This window comes from Leptodactylus fuscus, chromosome 1 (genome assembly GCF_031893055.1).
Source record: "Leptodactylus fuscus isolate aLepFus1 chromosome 1, aLepFus1.hap2, whole genome shotgun sequence".
In the NCBI taxonomy this organism is placed as follows: Eukaryota; Metazoa; Chordata; class Amphibia; order Anura; family Leptodactylidae; genus Leptodactylus; species Leptodactylus fuscus.
Window position 1 is genome coordinate 175,793,007 of NC_134265.1, and position 23,853 is coordinate 175,816,859.

General features: G+C 40.0%; 1 protein-coding gene across 2 annotated transcripts in view; it reads left to right on the forward strand.

Annotated features, from left to right (window-relative positions):
* BNC2 (basonuclin zinc finger protein 2) overlaps window positions 1-23,853 on the forward strand; it is a 464,979-nt gene that overhangs the window by 111,629 nt on the left and 329,497 nt on the right. For both annotated transcript variants that reach the window (XM_075279932.1, XM_075279948.1), the window contains exon 2: window positions 1,584-1,790. In XM_075279932.1, the coding sequence (XP_075136033.1) occupies window positions 1,584-1,790 (207 nt within the window). The remainder of the gene's footprint in view (window positions 1-1,583; window positions 1,791-23,853) is intronic.

Below are 23,853 nucleotides of genomic sequence, written 5' to 3' on the forward strand. Positions count from 1 at the left end.
CTGAGACAACTTTTTGTATCCTTCCCCTGAACAACTATGTTGAACAATCTTTGTTTTCAGATCATTTGAGAGTTGTTTTGAGTAGCCCATGATGCCACTCTTCAGAGGAGATTCAAATAGGAGATCAACTTGCAATTGGCCACCTTAAATACCTTTTCTTATGATTGGATACATCTGGCTATGAAGTTCAAAGCTCACTGAGGTTACAAAACCAATTTTGTGCTTCAGTAAGTCAGTAAAAAGTAGTTAGGGGAATTCAAATCAATAAAATGATAAGGGTGCCCATACTTTTGCACCGGTCAAATTTTGGTTTAATGCATATTGCACATTTTCTGTTAGTACAATAAACCTCATTTCAATCCTGAAATATTACTGTGTCCATCAGTTATTAGATATATCAAACTGAAATGGCTGTTGCAAACACCAAAATATTTAGAACAAAAAATGATTAAGATTAATAGGGGTGCCCAAACTTTTTCATAGGACTGTATATATATACTGTATATACACCTATAATATGTATAAAACAGTTAATTAATCCTTAGCAAATTATTTATTTTTTGATAATGTTCAGTGCAGTACTTAATGTTGCTCTTATCTTTATTATGTAGCTTTGATTTTTTTGATTTTATTACATTAATTTTAGTGTATTATCTTGCATTTACATGTGTAATTGATTTTAACTAAATTAAGTCATAGTGTATGGGGTAAATGGTAAGACACTACATATGATGTGCAAACATGTCTTATTGTGCACTTGTGAAATGTTGTTTTTTTCCCCTTTTTATGTTTAATGCATTCTTTTTCAGTATTCTTTTTTATCTTACCACTGTCTATTGTTTCTGTAGCTTTGCAGAACAGACATCAAATTCTAACCATAGCCAAAAAAGAAATGCAAAATTTGCACCAAGTATAGTAACCCGTGCTGTATACATTAAAATATTGTAAATGTTGCATTCATCCTAATGCAATTTCCATGTACAATATGAAGCCTTGTTTACTATTCACAAAAAGGATTATACATTTGATATGTTACTTATTTGGTGTATTGCCAGTTATCTTGAACTATTCTTAATAAGGACATTGTGGTTCCTTGTACTTTGCATGAATGATGGTATTTCAGGTATAAACTTTAATTTTATGTTGTATAGGCTGCTTTTCTGCTTCAATAGTATTGATTTATTTGAACCCACTGAAGATGACTGGTAATAGTTGCAGAAAATTTTGCGACAAATTTACTGCATGTGAATAGTTCCTTATATACTTATATGGGCTCGTTCACATGGAGCAAGAGAAGGAGGATTTTGATGCGGAATAGAGGTCTATGTAGACTGCTAGCATTCTTTTTTCCGCTTCAAGCGGATTCCGCGGCTGATTCGTCCACCTCACGACAGCACCCACTGGACTAGGCCCATTCATTTGGGCCTATTCCGGAGCGGAAAGCCTCGACGGAATGTGATAATGCAGAACCCTGTGTGAACTAGGCCTATGTGTCCTGCATTTTGAATCTGGTCCTAAGCTGCGTGAACCCTGCCTTTGACAAGTGTTCTAGTAAATCATATATAATTGCTTGTTTTTTACAGGATTGCAATGGGGATGGTGCCCCAGTGATGAACCGTACTAAGCTCAGCAATGACGATCCACCTACTTCTCATGAAACTCATGGCTTACCAGGTGTCGTTCCTTCCTGGGATGTACAATGGCCATCCAGTACAATGACGGATGACATCACACCTTCCTACTGGCCTGGAGCTTGGCAAGCAGACACAAAAGTAAAATCAGGAAAATCTGTACGTATATTTTATCTAATGCTTTAAAGGAGCACTGTCATTGATACAAGCCAATGAATCGCTTCTAGTGATCATAGTAGGGAAATCAAGCCAATTTTTTTTTCATGTCTTTCATCCTACTCACCAAAGAAACAGATGCCTGTGTGAAAAGTGTGTATGTATCGGCTCTGTGTAGGGTCTGATTGTTTAGTTCAGATCATTGTAGATAAATGGGTTCAACTACCAAGCGGATGTAAGAAACATGGTGCGAATGTATACTTAAACTGACAAAAATATAGTTCAGTAGATGTAGTATTTCTCTTTTATTGTTACTTTTCTAGTTGGAATTGTACGCTCCTTTTGTACCTTAGGTGCATGTATGCTGCTGACCTTTATTACAGTTTACATGTCTGCATAAAATGGTTTCTTGTAGTCACATGCTATATATCCTTCATCATGCTTGACATTGAACTCAAAGACCCTCATAGTTTCTATTTAAGGGTGTTCACATGCTGCTAGTGAATTATTCAGTGTTTTATTGAATGAATATGGACTGTTTCTCATGGTCATTGTACAGTATTTTGATCAGTGGGAAGAAAAATGTAAAACAGTAAGAATGGCAAATCATAAAGATGGACGATTGTGATAGTAAGTGAATACATTAGTCAGGATTATAATGATTGAGTAAGGAAATACACCAATGCTATTGAAGACAGTATTCTTCAAAGTATGTCGAACGTATAAGTCCTGCTGCACATGATCGTAGTGAATTTTACTGTTCGCAAATACTGATAAGCAAAAGACATGTCAGTAAGTCATCCACACGCACATATGTATGATCCCGTACACTTGACTGTGCCATAGACAAAAATATAACATAATTCATAACTTGCAGTCCTTAGATATGGCACAGACACATGGCCGCAAAAAATGGCATAGGAGTTTGTATGACCCCTTATGTATAAACAAATTGTTATTATACCCTATAGATAAAATAATGTTATGCTACTGATAGAAAAGACATATTTTAGTTTAGTTTCCCCTGTTATAAAGTACAACCTGCTAAGAAAGGGTTATTTTAATTTGTAGACGTAAGGAGTAACGTGGATGTCTTTGAAGATCTATGTTTATTTATTGTAGAGATGACGGTAACATTGTACAAAGATGTTTTTATAAATGAGAAGCTGCGTCCATGACAACTGCCCGGACCAATCACGTGTCCTGTAACTGAATGGCCGACATGAGGCGCCTGATAGGGCACAATGTGAGGATCCCTGAGTCTGTGCAGAGCTGTAGTCTGATTTACAGTGCATGCATAAGGAATTCCAGCACTGACAAAGTTAAGGGAATGTTCTATACGGCTGCCAGGTCTAACACTGCTTGCTTAAGGAATCCATTGTGTTTGACCAGAAGGTTATGTTTTCCATTAATTGCAACAGTTTCCAAATACTTTGACTTTCTCAATATGTCATACACACTCATGTTCAAAGGGGGTGGAAACCATCAAAATTCTCATTACCTCTTTGATGCTGACTGCCTAGGCAGCCAGCTACATAATCCGGGATACTGTAGGAAGTGTAATTTCTTTTTGTGGGACTTATTAAGTAAATCATTACAACTCTCTGATACATTAGGGTATGAATTTAATAAGAGTCACATAGCTTCTGCTTCTGTAGAGCCAATTTTTTCACTCAGTGGAATCCCAAGTACTATATCTAGCACATGAGTATATTGTAACTGCCTACAGAGTATATTAGGGTGGTCTGTGATCATAATATGAAGTGCATGCAGCAGGGGAGGGCTACAACTTTATAAAAACACTGTGGCCTCTACTTCATTTCTGCGCAGGGCTCACTATTATCACCACCATTTGTGCTGTGCATTATGGCCGAACATCTCCACTTTGGACTTGCTCCAGAAGTCTTGAGATTCATTCAGATGCATTTGATTAGAAGCACCTAACTGCTGCTTACCCTCTTAGGGTAAGTTCACACAGGGTTTTTTGGTCAGGGTTTTGAGGCCATATTCACCTCAAAATCCTGACCAAAAAGACGGCTCCCATTGAAATCAGTTCCTTTTTCCAGGAGCCGCTTGTTCCGGCTCCCGGAAAAAAGAAGCAACATGCTCATTCTTTCAGGTGGATTTGCCTCGCGACATCCGCCTGAAGACACTCCCTCCTGACAAGGCCCATTCATTTGGGCCTAATCCGAAGCAGAGTGCACCGGCATCCAGTCGCAGCTACCTGTATTTTGGTCCGGCCTCAGGTTCTGGACCAAAAAACCCCACGTGAACTTACCCTTAACCCAGGGGTGAACCTGCCCGTTTCGCCACCTGAGGCGAACAACAGAAAGCCGCCCCCCCCCCCGAGGAGGGGGCGGAGCAGAGGGGGCGTGGCGGCGCAAAGGGGGCGGGGCTTAGCGGCATTCGCAGGCAGAGAGCAGGCAGGGAGAGGACCTGCTCTCTGCTTAAGTGTGAGGGGAGGCCGCTGGAGCAGCGGTGCTACAGCGGCCTCCCCAATCCACCACTTGGTGCTAAGCCAGTCCAGGACAGCTTGTTTAGGTAAGCAAAAATCCCGCCCTCCCTGGGGCCCTGGCATAGCGCCGCCTGAAGCGGTCGCTTCAAGTCGCCTCATGGGAGGTGCGGCGCTGCCTTAACCTTTCATCACCTCCTCCAACTCAAGATCTTTTTATTATTGAATAGGCAAACTCCATTGATTCTGGCATAGGTGGAATGTTTTTTCGCCATTCTCAAGCAATAAGTGTAGTTAATTTTGGTCATTGTGAGGCAACAGGCAAATGGTGTGATTCTAAGCACTGAATCTTACCCCCTTTCCTGATCCTGCTTGACACTGCCCACCTGACAGTAGAGAGCCTAGATATCAGGCACCACAACTAACTGCACTAATTGCTCAGGAACATTGAAAGTTAGAGAAAAAAATCCAAAAGTGCAGAAATCAGTGGAGTGTTGCAAGAGGCTTAGTTAGAGGTTGTGCACTGGGGCACGGCGAACATGTGGGGCCCCAACTTAGGTATACCAATATTATCACTGTACGGTGACTGTATATTGGTATATATCTGCTCTACACAGGGCCCTGCAGATGATTTAGGTGAATACAGGACAGTAACATTTAATGACTTAGGGCCAGTTCACACAGAGTTAACACGCTCGCATTCTGGCATGTATACACGTGTCAGAATGTGAGCGCTCAAAACAGATCACATTCATTTCAATGGGTCGTTACGGGCGTATAACGTGCGTAATTTTGCGGCCTCAAAATTACGCGCCTTATACGCCCGTAACGACCCATTGAAATGAATGTGATCTGTTTTGAGCGCTCACATTCTGACACATTCATACCTGTGTAAGCACTGTGACAAGACTGTAACTACATCACACGGTCACTACAGACAGACAGCGTGTGATATAAACAGGCGCCATAGCCTGTGTAAATTATAACAATATTCTATTAAAGGGGTTGTCTGGTAGTTTTAAATTTATGCAGGGTAGGTCATCACTTGAAGATTTGTGGGGTTGGACACCCGGGACCCCTTGGATCAACTGTAGAAAGCAGCAGTGGCACTCCCCGAGTGCGCTTCTGCTTCTTAGGCCAAAGACACCACATTAACTGATCACATAGCCTGATCACAACTCCAATAGCACGGCCATTTCACAAATGTATGGTGCTATGCTTGACTAGTAGTGAAGCCGGTGCAGTGGTCACCCAAACACTGCAGCCTCTTCAAACAACTCACTGCCCAGGGACCAGGATGTTGAACGCCTGCTTATCTGTAATTGATGACCTTTAATAGGGATTGGTTATCAAGGAATAAGTCCCTTAAAATCCCTTTAAAGGGATCCTATCATTAAAGTTTAATTTTTTCTCACTAACACGTTGGAATAGCCTTAAGAGAGGCTATTCTTCTCCTACCTTTAGATGTCTTCTCCGCGCTGCCGTTCGGTAGAAATCCCGATTTTCGTCGGTGTGCAAATGAGTTCTCTCGCAGTACTGGGAGTGTGCCCCAGCACTCAAACAGCACTGCTGAGAGAGAATTCTCCAGTGCCATCTCCATCTTCTTCAGAAACGTGCTCTTCAAGCGTCTTCTTCCAGTGCAGGCTTCAGACTTCTAGGCCTCAGGCCTAGGGCAAAGCTGACTGCACATGCTCGCCGGCCACAAGAAAATGGCCACTTACACAGTATTGTAAGCGGCCATTTTCTTGTGGCCGGTGGGCATGCGTAGTCGGCTTTGCCCTAGGCCCGAGGCCTAGAAGTCTGAAACCTGTGCTGGAAAAAGACACATGAAGAGGACGTTCCTGAAAAAGATGGAGGCGGCGCCGGAGAATTCTCTTGCAGCTATGGACGCCCCCAGTGCTGCGAGAGAACTAATTTGTATACCGATGAAAACCAGGATTTCTACCAAACAGTGGCACGAAGAAGACATCTAAAGGTAGGAGAAGAACAGCCTTTCTGAAGGCTATTCCAACGTGTTAGTGAGAAAAAATTGAGTTTTAATGATAGGATCCCTTTAAGGCTGAGTTCATATCTTCTTTATGCATTCTGTTTTTCAGAAACAGAAAGGAACAGAAAGCTATAGCAGTCATATAACCATCAAGATGGATGCTGATGAGCCCTTTTCACTATAGTGGGTTCTGTCAAGTTTCTGTTATAATATTCGGTATTTTGCAGGATGAAATAGCTGATCTTGCTGTGACGCAAATGAAAATATAGCTTTAATAACTTGTAATTAGCCTTCATTCTGAATACAAATGCTCTTTTAATATAGAATAGGTGGTATTTGTTAGTGTTGCCAAGCCTGGATGAGTCCATATATTATTTAGTAATGTACTTTTTAAGGTCAGAAACTGCTATAGTATTGATCCTTGACTGTTGTGCACCACACAGTATATATACCACTTCCAAACCACATACAAATATCCCAGAGGGATTTACAAAGCCATTTTCTGGAACTGTTAGGAAAAGCAGTCAGCGAGAACGAATCGGAACTTGGTCCCTCTTTACAATTAGTGGTTTCTTAAGGGTCTTGCTTTCCAAAGCTATGGCCAAGATTGTTCATATGTATTATATTTTTTAATTGATTTCATTTTTTTAAAACTATGTTTCAGATGTTGACCTCTTTCTATGTAGGATCATATTACCATTTAATACCATGCTTTCTAAATTTCATGATTCATGGCTATTTTTATAGGAAAGTGTCATCTTTTGCACTGTGGAATACTAAGCAATAAATTTACAGAGAGTAACAACTATTCACAATATACATATTGCTTCACAGTAGCAAATGGTCAAAAAGGAACCAGTTAAAACGTAACTTTTATTGATAATTCACAAATAAAATCAGAAAATCTGCTATAAAAACATCAGTGTCATAGACATAGACATTCCAGTATGTATGCGAGCGAGCATCCATTGAGTAACACAGGCAAATGGGCAACTGCCCCACTAAAACTGTGGTCAAAGACATGTAATGACTAGAGATGAGCGAACACTGTTCGATCGAATAGATATTTGATCGAATATCAGGCCGTTTGAGGTATTTGATTCCAATCACATACCACGAGGCAAAAGCACTAAAAATTCGTAACCCCTCCCACCTTCCCTGGTGCTTTCTTTGCACCAATAACTGCGCAGGGGAGGTGGGACAGGAACTACGACAACGGAGGCATCGAAAAAAAATCGGAAAAAGTAATTGGCTGGCTAAATCAGGTGACCTCCAATTTATACAAATGGTGGATTTAACATTCGGTTAATTTGAGACTGTGAACCATGTGACTGTGAGACAGGGACAGATCTATAGGCAGGGTTAGCTAGGGATTACCTTTATTTAGGGGGGAATGTTACTCACCCAGCTCTTTGGGGCTCTATCTGGTTGGGATCCCTGTCAGCTTGCAATATGCGCAAGTTGACTTTTTCCCATAGGAATGCATTGACCAGCGTTGATTGGCCGAATGCCATACAGAGTACAGCATTCGGCCAACAACGCTGGTTCTGCCGGAGGCTCGTCTGTGAGGAGGCAGAGTCAAAGATCAGACCAGAATGGAGACTGCTGTAGACCGATCTCAGACTCCGCCTCCTCCGGCAGAATCAGCGTTGATTGGCCGAATGTTGTACTCTGTATTGCATTTGGCCAATCAACGCTGGTCAATGCATTCCTATGCCGAGATGTAGCAGTGCTGGCCGTGCGCTCAGCTTGCCTACTCCGGAGATGCAGCCGAACTGAGCGCACGGCCAGCACTGCTACATCGGAGATGAAGCAGAGCTGGCCGTGCGCTCAGCTTGGCTACTTCTGTGATGCAGCCAACGCTGGTTCTACTGGAGGAGGCGGAGTCTAAGTTCAGTCCACAGCAGTCTCCATTCTGGTCTGATCTTAGACTCCGCCTCCTCACAGACGAGCCTCCGGCAGAACCAGCGTTTATTGGCCGAATGCTGTACTCTGTATGGCATTCGGCCAATCAACGCTAGTCAATGCATTCCTATGGGAAAAAGTCAGCTCCCGCATATTGCAAGCTGAAACGGATCCCAACGTAATAAAGTGACTTGGGCATGCTAGATGCCCCCAGACATGCTTCCCCTGCTGTCCCAGTTGCATTCCAGGTTGTTGACATCATTTCCTGGGGTGTCATGGTGGACTTGGTGACTCTCCTGAGTTGAAGAGTGGAATCCCCTGAAACGAGCATTTTTTTCCCCATAGACTATAATGGGGCTCGATATTCGTTCGAATAGTTGAATATTAAGGAGCTATTCGATTACCGCAGAGTTTCAGGAAGAGACTATCACCTTCCTGGATTTGAGGTTGAGTAAGCAGAGGGATGGAAGGATATCTACAGACATATTTAGAAAGGCCACGTCTACAAATGGATTCCTAAACTGGCTTAGCTGTCACCCACAACCCTTAAAGCGAGGCATACCTGTGGGTCAATTCATCAGGGCCAAAAGGAATTGTTCCTCGTATGGGAATTTTTTGAAGGAATCTGATAACCTCTCGGCTATGTTTGCCAAGAAAGGCTATCCGGAAAAGATAGTGGATAAAGCATTTACAAGGGCGAAAGCTATGAATAGAGGCCGATTGTTGGTTCCGAGACAGAGATCGGAGGAAAAGGGTCCAATAAGAGTTGTGGGAACCTATGATGTTCGACATAGGGAGGTGAGGGGGGTTCTTGAAAAATTTTGGGACATCTTGAAAGCTGATGCTGATTTGAGGGATGAAGTAGGTCTAGGACCAAGTATCACCTTTAGAAAAGGGAAAAATCTTAAAGACCGTTTGGTCCATAGCAATCTACCGGTAGAATCAAACAAGGGAATGTGGTTAACCCAAGGGAGACCTTTGGGCACATTCAAATGTGGAAAATGCACAGCATGTCCTTTCGTGCATAAGAGCTCTAACTTTAAAAGTGTAACAACAGGAAAGGTATATCAATGTAGAAGTTTTGCCAACTGTGAAACAACAGGAGTTATCTATCTCCTCAGCTGCCCATGCCCACTGAACTACGTGGGTAAAACCATCAGACAGCTGAGGAGGAGGATTAGAGAACATATCTGTGATATTGAAAATGGGAGAGACACCCCTGTTGCACGACACTTTACAAATTTTCATTCAGGAGATACCTCGGGACTAAAAGTACAGGTCATGGAGGTAGTGAAGCCCCATCCAAGGGGTGGGGATTGGGACAACTTTACCCTAAGGAGGGAAACCCAATGGATTTATAGAATGGAGAGCATTTCCCCCAAAGGCCTGAACGAACAAATAGATTTTACATGTTTTTTGAATAGATTTACGCTCACTCCTACAAACGATGTACGTATATAGTAGAGTTTCCACTCTTATTGATTTGATAGTAGTTAGAACAACGTCTATCCTAATATCATTAGACTAAATATTTTTCTCTAGGGTGTTTATGCAAACATACTCCTAGGAATTATAGATGTACACATTATATTATTCCTTTTTAATCAACTCGTGTAGCAACAATGTTGACCCCGAATAGTATTTAAATATGTCACCTTCTGGAGGTTGTTACAACAATACTCACCTTCATATTTATCAAACTCTGCAGGTATACTTTGAATCCCCTTAATGATATATAACCTCTGAATTTGCAGATATATGCATAATAACAACGATAGGTTGGGATCTAAGATAAATAGATAGGGACAACGATACTTACCTTGTTACCTAATATGAATACACATTTGCCAACTGTAGATTTAATACAGTGATGTCGCACTGCTAACCAATTCAGTCATATGTAACCCCTGTAAAAATTATTACTATTTCCACTAAGCCTAAGTCTGTTGTCTAACGACGGTGTCACAGTTCAGTTAGTGTAATTGACAATTGTGATAGAGTGGGTAATACGGTCTGTGGTCCCTTATGTTGGCTGTTGACTATATAGCATGGAAGCTGAATAAACACGCCACTAGGATACCACCTGTAGAGACGACGTAGTGACTGTTCTTCCCCCCCTAAATGATAAGCAGTGTAAAGGAATGATGCTTGAGAAATGGGAAGCTATTTATTCAAACCGGGCGCATGCGCGAAGACGGAAGGGCCGGGATATGGCAGATAATTCTTTAAGTTTCCGCGCATGCGCGAACCCACGTGCCGATGTGAACAATGGATTGGATGCCGTCGACCAATGAGGCTGATTGGTTCATATGACGATGAAGGGGCGTGGAATAGAGTTTAAATATCGGGATGTGAGCAGGGCAATTCACCGCTGAACATTTGGCGGTGGTCCTGCTGGCGGTCAGACTATCTACCGCTCACTGACTTTATTTGCAATGACGGTCCGAAAGTGAGGACTAAATGTGCAGACCCCTGATGAATCTCTTGTATTGGAGAAGAAACACGTAGGGTCATTAAATAGTTAATGGTGTAGCACCCACACACGGGTAGTCTGAATAGAGACGCAGCCTGTGGTACCTCCCTTCTCCGTTGGTGTGACATTAGGTCAGTATCCTCGGAGGGGTGGGGGAGCATTCCACTGAGCTTACAACATTGCGTCTCATTCTGGCTTTAAACCAGCGAGTTCCAGGTGCGCATCAAATGTTGGTAAAGGGAGATAGAGAAAGTTTTACTGCAGGGTGAATCAGAAGCAGTACCAAATCTCCCTTCCTCACAGAAGTGTTTGTCTTTTTAAACAGTGAGTTTGGGTGTGGGACACATTTTTGTTTTGCTTTTTGTGTGTCAAATTTTATTAAGGTTTAATAAAAGTGAAGTTTTAATTAAAAATATTCCTTTGGTGGATTAGTCAATCCCCCCTCAGTGAAACATTGTTAATAAGGAATAAAACATCCTATTTTTCGGTGAACATAGCTATTCGAAACGAATATCAAATATCGAATATTTTACTATTCGCTCATCTCTAGTAATGACCATCCGGTTGTTAAGGTATGGTAGCAATATTGCATATTGCACTATGTCAGAGGCAAATATTAACTCCCTCTAAGGCATATCGTATAACAGCTGGATGATGCCTAGAAATACCTCCTATTTTATTGCTAAGGAGATGATAAAGACATCTGAGATAATGTTATCTCAGACATATCACTCTGGGGTGTCAAAAGGAAACCATTGGCTGAAACATGGCTGTATGTCTCCAACTGGGAAAAATATGGGGTGTGAAAAGGGACCAACACAGGAGACATATCCAAAACTCCACGCACTCAATTGCACCCCTAGACTTTTTTGGGGATTCATCAGGAGAAATATTTGGAGATGATGCTGGGGTATCTCAGCAAAAAAAACAAAACAACAGATGCCATCACCAAAAGATAAAACATAAGTAGTAAAAACTCTGATGGTGAGCTCCGGTATTTTCAATAGTCGACCATGCTAAAGGTTTTATTGTAGAATGAAGCATTACAAGAGAGGTGATTAAACAAAAATGGATTCCTTTTTCTGTTGCTTATATAAGGACCAAAATATTGTACAGCACTGTACAAAGATTCTTATCTTAGTCTGTCCCCCAGCGGGGCTCATAATATAATTTCTCAAGCACATATGGTCATGAGAAAAACACTGTAAAACACAGAAGAGTACAATCTCTTTGAATTCTTTGTTTTTTTGTATCAGGACATAATAAGAAACATGTGGTCTTAAGACGGTCTTACAATTAGGCAAATGCAACCTCAAATGAACAATATGAATACATGACAAATTGCTGTGTCATTATTTAACAAAAACTAAGCCAAGATTCAGAAGCAGTGTTTGTAAAAAATGCTTAGGTGCTTTTTATTAAAGCCGATGTTTTCGCAGTTTTCTGGTCAGGTGTTGTGTTAGCACAGTGCCAAAGAAGAAAGACATCAGCAATGATCTTAGGGAAACAATTAGCAGTCTTCCAAAGAGTGGGCATCCAAGTAAATTCAGAGAAATTGCTCAGCGCTTAGAGAAATTGCAAAAAAACATGAGAAGACTCTATAGTTCTCACTTAGCATGTGACATGTTTTATGTTAATAACAGTACAAGTAAAAAAAGTTTGGACAAACATGTCATGCTTAGATGGGTTACCAGGAGAAAGTCTCTTCTTTCTAAAAAATTTCATGGCAGTATGGCCTAAATTTTCAAAATTGCACCTACCATCAGATGCATAGAAGCGACTTATTTTTCCCTAGTCTTTGAGCCTAGGACTTGTGATAGGCCAGACACTGGCTAGCTAGCTACATGATGGAGGGTAGAAGGATGACTGGAATAGATAGGTAGGCTATGTCAATGGAGAGGAAGCAGCAGGCTATGTCACTGGGACAGGTGATAAATATACATGCAAACACACATACTGCAGTGCACACCTGCATATACATTCATGCATGCACACAATTATAGACACTACACATATATATATATATATATATATATATATATATATATATACATACTACACCTATGCAGACTTTTCCATACATTGCACACAAGTATACATACAGTCCTATGAAAAAGTTTGGGCACCCCTATTAATCTTAATAATTTTTAGTTCTAAATATTTTGGTGTTTATAACAGCCATTTCAGTTTGATATATCTAATAACTGATGGACACAGTAATATTTCAGGATTGAAATGAGGTTTATTGTACTAACAGAAAATGTGCAATATGCATTAAACCAAAATTTGACCGGTGCAAAAATATGGGCACCTCAACAGAAAAGTGACATTAATATTTAGTAGATCCTCCTTTTGCAAAGATAACAGCCTCTAGTCGCTTCCTGTAGCTTTTAATCAGTTCCTGGATCCTGGATGAAGGGATTTTGAACCATTCTTCTTTACAAAACAATTCAAGTTCAGTTCAGTTTGATGGTGGCCGACCATGGACAGCCCAAATCATCCCACAGATGTTCAATGATATTCAGGTCTGGGGACTGGGATGGCCATTCCAGAACATTGTACTTGTTCCTCTGCATGAATGCCTGAGGATTTGGAGCGGTGTTTTGGATCATTGTCTTGCTGAAATATCCATCCCCGGCGTAACTTCAACTTCGTCACTGATTCTTGAACATTATTCTCAAGAATCTGCTGATACTGAGTGGAATCCATGCGACTCTCAACTTTAACCCCTTCCCGACATGCGCCGTAATAGTACGGCGCGTGTCGGGTCTGTAACTATGGCGACCGCCCGGGAGCCAGGCGGCCGTCATAGCCGCCGGGTGTCTACTGCTTTAAGCACATTGCACATTTTCTGTTAGTACAATAAACCTCATTTCAATCCTGAAATATTACTGTGTCCATCAGTTATTAGATATATCAAACTGAAATGGCTGTTATAAACACCAAAATATTTAGAACTAAAAATTATTAAGATTAATAGGGGTGCCCAAACTTTTTCATAGGACTGTACATTACATATATTCACGATCTGAACACAAAATAAATATACCCAAAACTGCCACTGTCACTTGACATCCTGTCAGTCCAGAACATGACTTGGTTCCCCTTAATCCCCATTCCCTGATACATACTGCCATGCCCCACTTTGTTTGCATTCACTGACATCACAAAATTCATTGAATACTAATGGAGCTACTCCCGCTTCCCAACATCTCACTAGTATTGCAGATTTTGGGCACCCAAGGAATGAAGGCCTTGTGGGCCAGCACCAGAAAATGATGTACCGCTTGTGTGATTGATGATTCACAGACACTATCCACTGGGCCCCATTTACTGAGCACTGTAATCAGGCCCCTAACCACTAGTACTGCCCTGATGGAGACCCTGTATGTGAACAAACCACAAAACGTCTGGTCATTTGGACAGAAGAGATATTTAACTATATTGCACAGCGTCATTTTAGACAAAAATCAAGCACAGCACAAATACCTCATCCCAACTATCCAGCACCATGGTGGGTGGAGGGTTGATGAGTTGATGGTAATCGAATGCCCACAAACCTCAATGAACTGAAGCAACCTTCTAAAGAATAGTGGGCCAAATTTCCTTTATAGCAATGTGAGAAACTGATAAAATCATATAGTAAACCATTACTTGACATTATTACTGATAAAGGTGGTTCTACAGGCTAATGACTTATGGAGTATACTTAGTAGTTCTTACGTGGATTTTCCATTTTGGTTTCAAATGGAATTTGTAGTGTGGTGTTCATATGAGGTTATTTTAATCTAATTTTAATACCGTTTAAGGATCAGATGTTTTATAAATTATGTCCTGATACATGAACCCATAGAATTCATTAATGGTGTTCTTTTTTCTCATGACTACCATCATAGGAAGCCTATAACCAGCTACATTTTTAGAGAGCAGGGGAAAACCGTAAAATCTGGAGGAAATGTACAGAAATTTTAAACCAGGGACCCATCATTACATGGCAACGGTGCCAACCATCAAAAATGGACTACCATTGCGGTTGACATGTCTTATTCCACATGTTTCTTGCTCATATTTCCATTTTAGGATCTCCACCCTTATTTCACAGTATTCAACATTATCCTCTCTTTGAGAACTGCAGCTGTTCAGAAATGATAGGAAATACTCTACAGCTACTGATAAGGGAAACACTTTGCAGATCTTTTAAAATTCTCTAAAAGAAAAACTGAAAGCTGTAATGGGAATGGTTGCTATAACCAAGAAAGGCAATTTTGCATGCAGATAGTTTCATAAAACTGCCCCACTACGTGCAAGAAAAGGAAGCGCAGTAACGGGAAAAACAGAATGCTTACAGAATTTCAGAAACTTTTTTTTTTTTTTTTTTTTTACAGGGGTTCCCTAAGTCTGAAAGTTTAGACTGTCCACCCTTACCTTTGTGTAAATTTAGTTAAGGACTCCAATTTTTGGAGACAGTCACTTGGCTCCCCTTATCTCAAGGTATCTTGTGTCTAGGGAAAGGAAAGACACATAAGTAATGCCCTATATGGGCTAAGCTGGTTGAATAATTTGTATGTCAAGAGCAATTTTTTTTGTTAGCTCTATTGTATCTTGAAGCGATACAATCTAATTTTCAGAGATTATTTCATTTTCAGTTGAATAAATGCAGCAGAATTTTTGAGTAGTCAGATCTGTAGATGCATATGTCATGTAATTCATTTTAGTACAGTTGTTAAGATCATTTTTATGTATGGTATGTGTGCCTTGACATTTCATTGTAAAGCAAAGGGAAATGAAAAAAGACCATCATTTTGCTGTAACATAACATTAAATTAACAAAAATGGAATCAGATTTTGTAGTAAGTGGTAGGACTATTTAAAAGAACATTAAAGCAGCATTTCCTCCTTTCAGTGTTTAATAAGCACTCATTGCTATACAAAAATTGTTAGCCTGGGTAAAGTCGCACCTTGAGCACTGATGTAAACTGAGTATCTTGAACTACATTAAAATTTGCCATACTCCTCCCCTGACAGTTGAGAGATTTACATCTGGTAGCGATTCAGTCAGCCGGATGGAAGAGCACTCCCCTTGGACTGCTGATAAGCGGACACATGACATTTGCAAAGAGCAGTTTGCCCACTGGAGTGCCAGGGCAAACTGCAGCAAAATCCACCCTTCCAATTTCATCAGAAACGGAGGGAATATTGCAAATGACACCACCAAATCAACTGTAAATAGATGATAATTTGATTGACATCTGGAAAGCTGTCACAGACTGAGCAGCCTATAACAGGAGCATTTACCCAGTGCAAAGACAGCTTTCAAGTAAATCACTTTTTGTCCAGTGGGGCCCAGCCAGAATATAATTGCTTGTCCTTGCCTTCATTGCAAATTCCCCATTACTGTAACCAGCAGTGTCTCATCATTTAAAGGAAAGTTGTCTTCCAAAAATACACATTTTTGTGTTAACACATTGTGTCCCAGAGAGTAAGCAACCATTTTTATCATATAGAAACAATCTATTTCTTTTAAAAGAGTAGTTTACTTTGAAGCTTCAGCTTCCCAGTTGTAAATCCTGCTATACAAATGCAACATGCCAGCCTTCATATACACGTAATCCTCCTGTAGTTAATGTCTAAATGCCTTCATGGTTTTATTTTTTCTCTTTTTTTATGATAATGCTATTCAAATACCTAATTATTTAACTAATTAAAACCTTTAATAAATACAATTAATTCAGGGGCTTTACATTAGTCTGGATTTATATAAAAGAGGATGTTCAAGGTACTTAATAGCGGGCCTGGTTCACATCTGCATTTAGGTTTCCTTTCGGGGAGTCTGTTTGGGGACCCCCAAATGGAGACCTAATCTGCATAAAAAGTGGACCCCATAGACTACAATGTGGTCGGTGTGGTTTCTGCTCAGTTTAAGCACGCAAAATGCGGAGAGAAAAGTGCTGCTTGCAGCTGTGAACCGGGCCTTAGCTGTGGTCTTCCTCGCCTTGGTTACATGGTTGTAGTAGTGACGTACCCATATACAGTATGTCACTGCTGCAGCCCATTACTGGCATCAGAAGTCACAAGCCAGTGACTGTTATATCCAAGGAGATGGCCTCATTGCTGCAGGCAGAATGTAGACAAAGACTGAGAACTTAAACAAAGACTCTCTGCAAGATTCCCGGCTGAACAGACATGTGAGTACACTGACGTGCAAATGGGTAACAATGTTTCAAACTTTTGTCTTTCAGGTTCTATATCTCACCATTCACTACAGCTTCAAATGTGAGACTACCATCATCTTATAGATAATCATCTTGGCTATCTCATACATAGATTTGATTTGTAACTATTTAGCATATGAGTAGTTATACAGATTCTTGTTATGTAACTGCATTGTTACTGTTTTGCTCCTAAAAATTCTAAATTTTTATTTAAAATACACCCTTTGGCTATCAACACTTCTTGAATCCTTCTGGACATACACTCGGTCAGATTCAAGCATGTCTCAACTGAAATCTGATCCCAGGTCTCTTCTACATGTTCTCAATGTTGGTGGATATTGATTAACTCACTTGGGTACAAATACAGCTTTATCTTCAACTCTACCCACAAGTGTTTGATTGGGTTGAGGTCTGGGAGGGGGCAAGTACCTCTACATCATTGTCAATGAACCATAATCTTGACATTTGCTTCCAGTCATTGTCCTGCTAGAACACTATGTCGTTCGTTTCATACCCATAGAAGTCACTACCTATAGGATGCTAACATGTAGCTCAGTACTAAAACCACCATTGATCCTAGTGAAATAGCCAATGTCTTTGGCTGTGAAACAACCCCGTATCATCAGATTTCCTCCACCAAACTTGACAGTTCCTTCAATTTCTCAATCAGTTAGCCACTTTTTCCCTTATTTCATCCAGACCCATTTGCACCCAGGCCATTGATGTTTGTCTCAACACTAAATCACCTGTTTCCAATCTTCTACTGAAGACTTCTTATGACAATATTGAAGCCAAGGTTTCTTCACCTTTTTTCAGCCCACCATTCCAGACTTGTATAACAAACATCGCACGGTGCTTACATGGACGTCTGTAATCTCACTAATACAAAGCATACAAGCCAAAAAGTGATTGTCCTTGTGATGAACTGACTTGTTGACTCAGATATTTTGCTTGGAAATCCACCTCTTGGCTTTTGAATAGATGGACGGACTTCATTTCATATTCTTATAACTGTCATGTCAATCACATGATACAGTTTGGCAATTTTTTTGATCCAAGATCGATAAGATAGATGATGCTGTTTCTCTTTTCTTTGGAAATTTTCTTTATGGCAGATCCTTAATTTGAACCAGTGACCATTCACTTGGGAATCAAACTAATAACACACTAAGCGATTAAGGAATATAAGAACAGGTTGTAATTAGAGATGAGCGAGTAGTACTCGATCAAGTAGGTATTCGATCGAATACTACGGTATTCGAAATATTCGTACTCGATCGAGTACCATTCGCTGTTTGAATGTAAAAGTTCGATGCAGAACCAGCATTGATTGGCCGAATGCTATACAGTCGGCCAATCAATGCTGGTTCTTCTCCTACCTTTAGAAGTCTTCTCCGTGCAGCTTCCCCGCGGCGTCTTCCGGCTCTTCATTCACTCTGCCAGGCATCGGGCCTGGGCAGAGCCGACCACATCTCCGCTTGTAATGTGGGCATGCACAGTTGGCTCTACCCAGGCCCGATGCCTGGCAGAGTGAATGAAGAGCCAGAAGAGCCGGAAGACACCGCGGGGACGCTGCAAGGAGAAGACTGCACAGAGGATCCAGCCTGACCCTCACTCGTGGACTTGGTAAGTTGATCGAATGTTGCCTACCCCTGAAACGAGCATTTTCCCCCTATAGACTATAATAGGGTTCAATATTCGATTCGAGTAGTCGAATATTGAGGGGCTACTCGAAACGAATATTGAGCCTCGGACATTTTGCTGTTCGCTCATCTCTAGTTGTAATTTGTAGCATACAAGAAGAGATTTTTTTTCAACCACCAGGAGAAAAACATGAACAATACAGTTACATGGCAAGAATCTGCAAAACTAATCATATGTTAAATAGAAACAAGCCAAATTCATATAAGAGATAGCCAAAATAAGTGTCTATAAAATGATGGTAGTCTCACATAGTCTCACATCCTAAGCTGTAGTAGATGGTACGATATGGAGTCTGAAAGACAAAAGTTCAAAACATTGTTACCCTTTTGCTCATCAGTGTATGAAGTGTTTGTTACTTGAAGCTCCCCTAATGGTACATATAATTTATCAGTTGTCTATGTGGCACTGTATCAAAGACTTTGCTGAAATTCAGGGAAGGAATAGTCATGGTGCTACCATTGCCCAACAATTTTGTGACTTAGTAATCAAAGAAATCAATAAGATTAGTTTTACATGATCTGCGCTCAGTAAAGCCATGCTGTTTTGGACCTAACAAGTTGCTGCTTCGTAGTTTGTCAATTATCTCTGTTTTCAGGAGGGTTTCCATTATCTTTACTGCTACTGAGGATACTATACAGGATTTCTATAAAAATATTAACGTATCGGTAATAGACCAAAAAAATAAAAAAATTGCTGGATATTTGCCTGCCGTAGAAGCATTGTAGCATTACATCCTGGTCATTCAAATTCATGGTTGACGGTGTAAAAAGTGGTTGGACTGGACCTGTCAGAATGATAGCCACATCCATGCGCCCTGACAGATAGGTTGTCCTTTAATCAATAATTATCACCTCTCCGCAGGATAGTGTCTGGTCCCTGATTGTGTGTCGCCTGGGCATCCACCATGACAAGAGTAGGGATCCCATGTATCCTATTTCAATGGAGTGATGGTCTATGAGACTAATGAAGATAGCTGAGTGCTGTACTTTACTATCTCTGGTATTTGAATAGAACTGCAGTGCACACATAAAACCGCTGCTCTGTTGACAGTAGGGACAGGAGACCCTTGTTTTCTTACTAGGGGATTGCAAGTGAATACATACTTACTGTAAAACCTGTGGATAGGTGATAAGTGTTACTTGGTTAACAATCCTTTTAAGACATTCGGAAGGGATTATTGAGTTAAGAGAAACTCTTAATAATTAACATAAATAACATGACCAAAACATAAAATAATGCAAAAGATATATATTAAAGTTTATTATATATGTCACTTAAGAGCATGTACACATGTAGCATACCAATAACTTCAGTCAATGGAGGTCTCTCAATACCGTAATGTAATAACACCAGCCCCAGGACCTTAAAGTGCTTAGAGCCGTGAGCACAGTGCTATAATTCGTTTGCATCGGGGGAGTGTTCTAGGTGGCTGAGCATCATGGCAAGGTCTTCTTCTTGCTTGGAAGGAAACGGGGAAAGCTCCAATTATGTCAGTGTTGCTTGGAAGGGAATTGAGTGAGACAAAGAGCTTTGTGTTCATGGTTCTAAGCCTTTCAAGGTATCGGGGTTGGTGTAATAACACGTTTGGTACTAACAGACCCCCGTTAACTGAAGTTATTGGTATTCTACATGTGTGCTCACAGCTCTGAGCATTGTAAAGTAATGGGACTGGTTTAATAACTGTTTTGTTGCTGATAGACTCCCTTTAAACATATTGCTGGCGGTTAATGGTGAACAAGATCCAAGACCAAAAAAGCTAGTTGTTTCATCAAAATCCTTCATAAAAAAAGTCTTTAGAAAGTTACATCTTGTTAAAAAAAGAAAGCTTCATCCCTTTCACAAATAGTTTGTAAGGTAAAATTGAAAGATTAATATGAAAAGGTAAAATTTAAGGGTTTATCATTGGTCAATAGTGACCACCTTTATGGGGTTCAAACACAACATAAAAAATGCTCGTCTTGACCACAGTACTGTAGTACTCAGATGTTGTAGTTCTGGGGTAACACGGTGGCTCAGTGGTTAGCCTTGCAGCACTGGAGTCCTGGGTTCGAATCCCACCAGGAACAACATCCGTAAGGAGTTTGTATGTTCTCCCCATGTTTGCATGGATTTCCTCCCATTCTAAAAAAAAAAAGACATACTGATAGGGAGAAAAAAAAAGTACATTCTGATCCCTACATGGGGCTCACAATCTACATTTAAAAACAGATGTTGTAGTTCATAATTCCTATATGTCCCCTTATATTTGATATGCCTTTTTTCCTATTTGATATAATTGCCTGAGCTATGGAAATGTCACCACATTATTGTGATTTTATATATGTTTGAAAATATTAATTAAAATACAATTAAAAAAAGGCCGAGTCTGTGACAATACCCCAAATACACTCCTGAAATCTTCCTTTTTATTATTTTCCAAATGTCTCTTCTACAGACTGTGATTCTCTGAGCCTTTAGCAAAATCCAAAACAAGCTTGCAGCATAAAAGAATGACTGATTTCGAGGATATTGTTGTATTTTTTTCCTCCCATTATCACATCTTTTCCCTAACAAGCTGCAACGTGTGCTCCTGGCAGTGGGACCAAACCAATGAGTGTATGCCTCCCAGACAGGTTTATTATCTGTGCATCACGTACAGATTTCACTTGTGCATTATGCTAAAAAGTGTTGCTAGTCAGTTGGGAACCGTATCCATTACTGTTAAGGTTATATACTTACAGAGTAGATGAGGTTGAAAAATGACTTGTCCATCAAGTTCATCCTTGGCATAATTTACCATCTTTGGTCCTTTAAAAAACCATAGCAGAACAGGTAACTTCTCTATATCCTCAAGACGATCATTACTACACAGCTAATGAGAGCAAGAGGATAGTGGACCTTCTTCAGGATGAATGTATCAATCTATTGTTTTAGCTCAATGTTCACATCAATTGTGCTAGCTAGAAAATGGGTTTGTTTGTTTTTTTTGTACATTTTCCATGCTGATATCTTACCTTAAAAATCTACTATATATAAATTTGAATAACAAAATATTTCGAAAAATATTTTCCTAATATTAAATAATTTGCTTATATTGATAGTAGACATTAAGGACATCAAATTCACAGGCTAGAGGTCATCTCTGTAACAAATAAACAACATAATACAGTTCGCTTAAGGACAACTAGCTGCGTTTTTTTTTTTTTTTTTTTTGTCCACAGGTTTTGTCAAATATCTTGTTTTAGTTCTAAGCACAACTACAGGATAGCCTGAGCTCTGAGCAGAGTCCCAGCAGAAATAAGTGCAGGGATGCACAGACGATACTAATTGTAGACAGCATGCCTGCCTTGCAAGTGTCAGATGCCTTGATAGGAGTGACATGCAGCTAAATGGAACAGGGAGAACGTTGTCCGTGGCCTGTTAGTCCATTAGTTTGCTCCGGCAGCTTGTTTTACTAAGGAGCCCTCTAATGGGTTCTCGGCAATAATTACTATCTCTCTTTCACATGCTATTCAACATGACAGGCACTTGCTGAAGTCGTAGCTAATATATTTGCACTCTAACAGCTCCAGGGTCCAGAGTTTTTTTTCTTTTTTTTTTACATTTTCTTAAGGAAGTATGGGCGAGAAATCATAGCAACACATTTTTTGTATTTTGTTTATTTATTATTGAATTCCATATTCCGTATAGAGTTCTGTTGTAGAATGAAAATGACAATACATCCCAATCTCTATCAGCATATTTAACAAACATGGTGCCCCGAATTAGATTTCGTTAGTTACAAAGTAAGTTCACATGGGTTGGGGGTAACTATAGTGGAAAGAGGTAAATAAACATAGAAAGAAAACAGAATGGCACATGATAGAAGTACATGACAAACAACATGGAGAGAACAGCATATTGGGAAATTAATGTTTGTGCTTATGTAAGTCACAGAATGTGGGATCTATGTCTTGCACATATAGAATTGCACAGTATATGGGATCTGTGTCTTGCACATATACACTTCTATATAGTGTACCTTCTAGAAACAAATATAGCGCCAGAGTGTTCAGAATACAGACATGTTAATAACCTGTATGCTACCATACAGGGTCAATATACATGGTATAGTCATGTGCTTCAGACCTTAAAAAGAGATTGAACATGCATGGACCGGGATAAAGGACCGCGCTTCACCAAATTGCAAGACAACCTCTTTATTAAAGTTCAGCACAACGCTTTTCGGGTACAGATCGCCCTTCTTCAAGTGCAAAGGAACTGCCATATTGGGAAGTCAAAAAATGTTCCTTTGCATTTGAAGAAGGGTGATCTGTGCCCGAAACGCGTTGTGCTGAACTTTAATAAAGAGGTTGTTTTGCAATCTTGTGAAGCGTGGTCCTTTATCCCGGTCCATGCATGTTTTGTCCACACCATTGGTGAATAGGATCCAGCTGCTTAATCACACATAGGGAGGAACCCCCTACAATTGGTTTCCAGGCGCATATGGTAGTTGTGAATTTTTCACAACTCCACCAGGTGAGAGTTTACCAAACTATTATCACCATAACCTTATCCATACAATATTTCACCATATACAGCTCGGTGCTGTCTTGTTTTTCATTGTTTTTAAAAAGAGACTGAAGCCATAGCAAGTGATAACAAAATTACAATGTGGTGCATTGTGGCAACGTCTTATTTATTCCCTACACAGCTATATAGTTACCGTATATAGATGCTATACAGGTACTGCATTTTAGCCCCATTCATTTAAATGGGATTCGCACATATCATAGAGGGTACCATGACTGCAAACTATGCCATAGTCCTTTTATCATAGTTAATGGACAAGCCATACCTTCATTCGGAAGGAAGTTTGATAAGTACATCAGAAAACTAACAGTGATTAATATATCCCAACATGTACAAGTATATAAAATCTAAAAATATATTTACATATTGGAATAGATAGAATCTGCCTTTATCTATTTTGTGTACCATATACTACAATTTACGTGAACTCCCATGCATGCTGCAAATACATTCATTAAAGTATGTTTTTGTCCTTGGCATTTATGCCAGGCTTAGAAATGTAGCTTTTATCTTTGCAGTGAATACACTGCCCATTTGTTTGCAGACTGGGGAACATGAAATATGACTAGCTGTAAAATAAAATGTATCCAATTAAGTGTCATACTCCAGCAATGCAGCTATAAAAATGGCAACATTTGTAATAAAGTGATTTGTGATGTTTACAATTAGCAAAACAAACAACCGACTAATAGCTGGCAGACATTTGCAAGTTTAAATATGCAAAAATGATTTTAAAGCATTTTTAACCGAGCTGTTAATCATTGCTCTATTAAAGAAACATT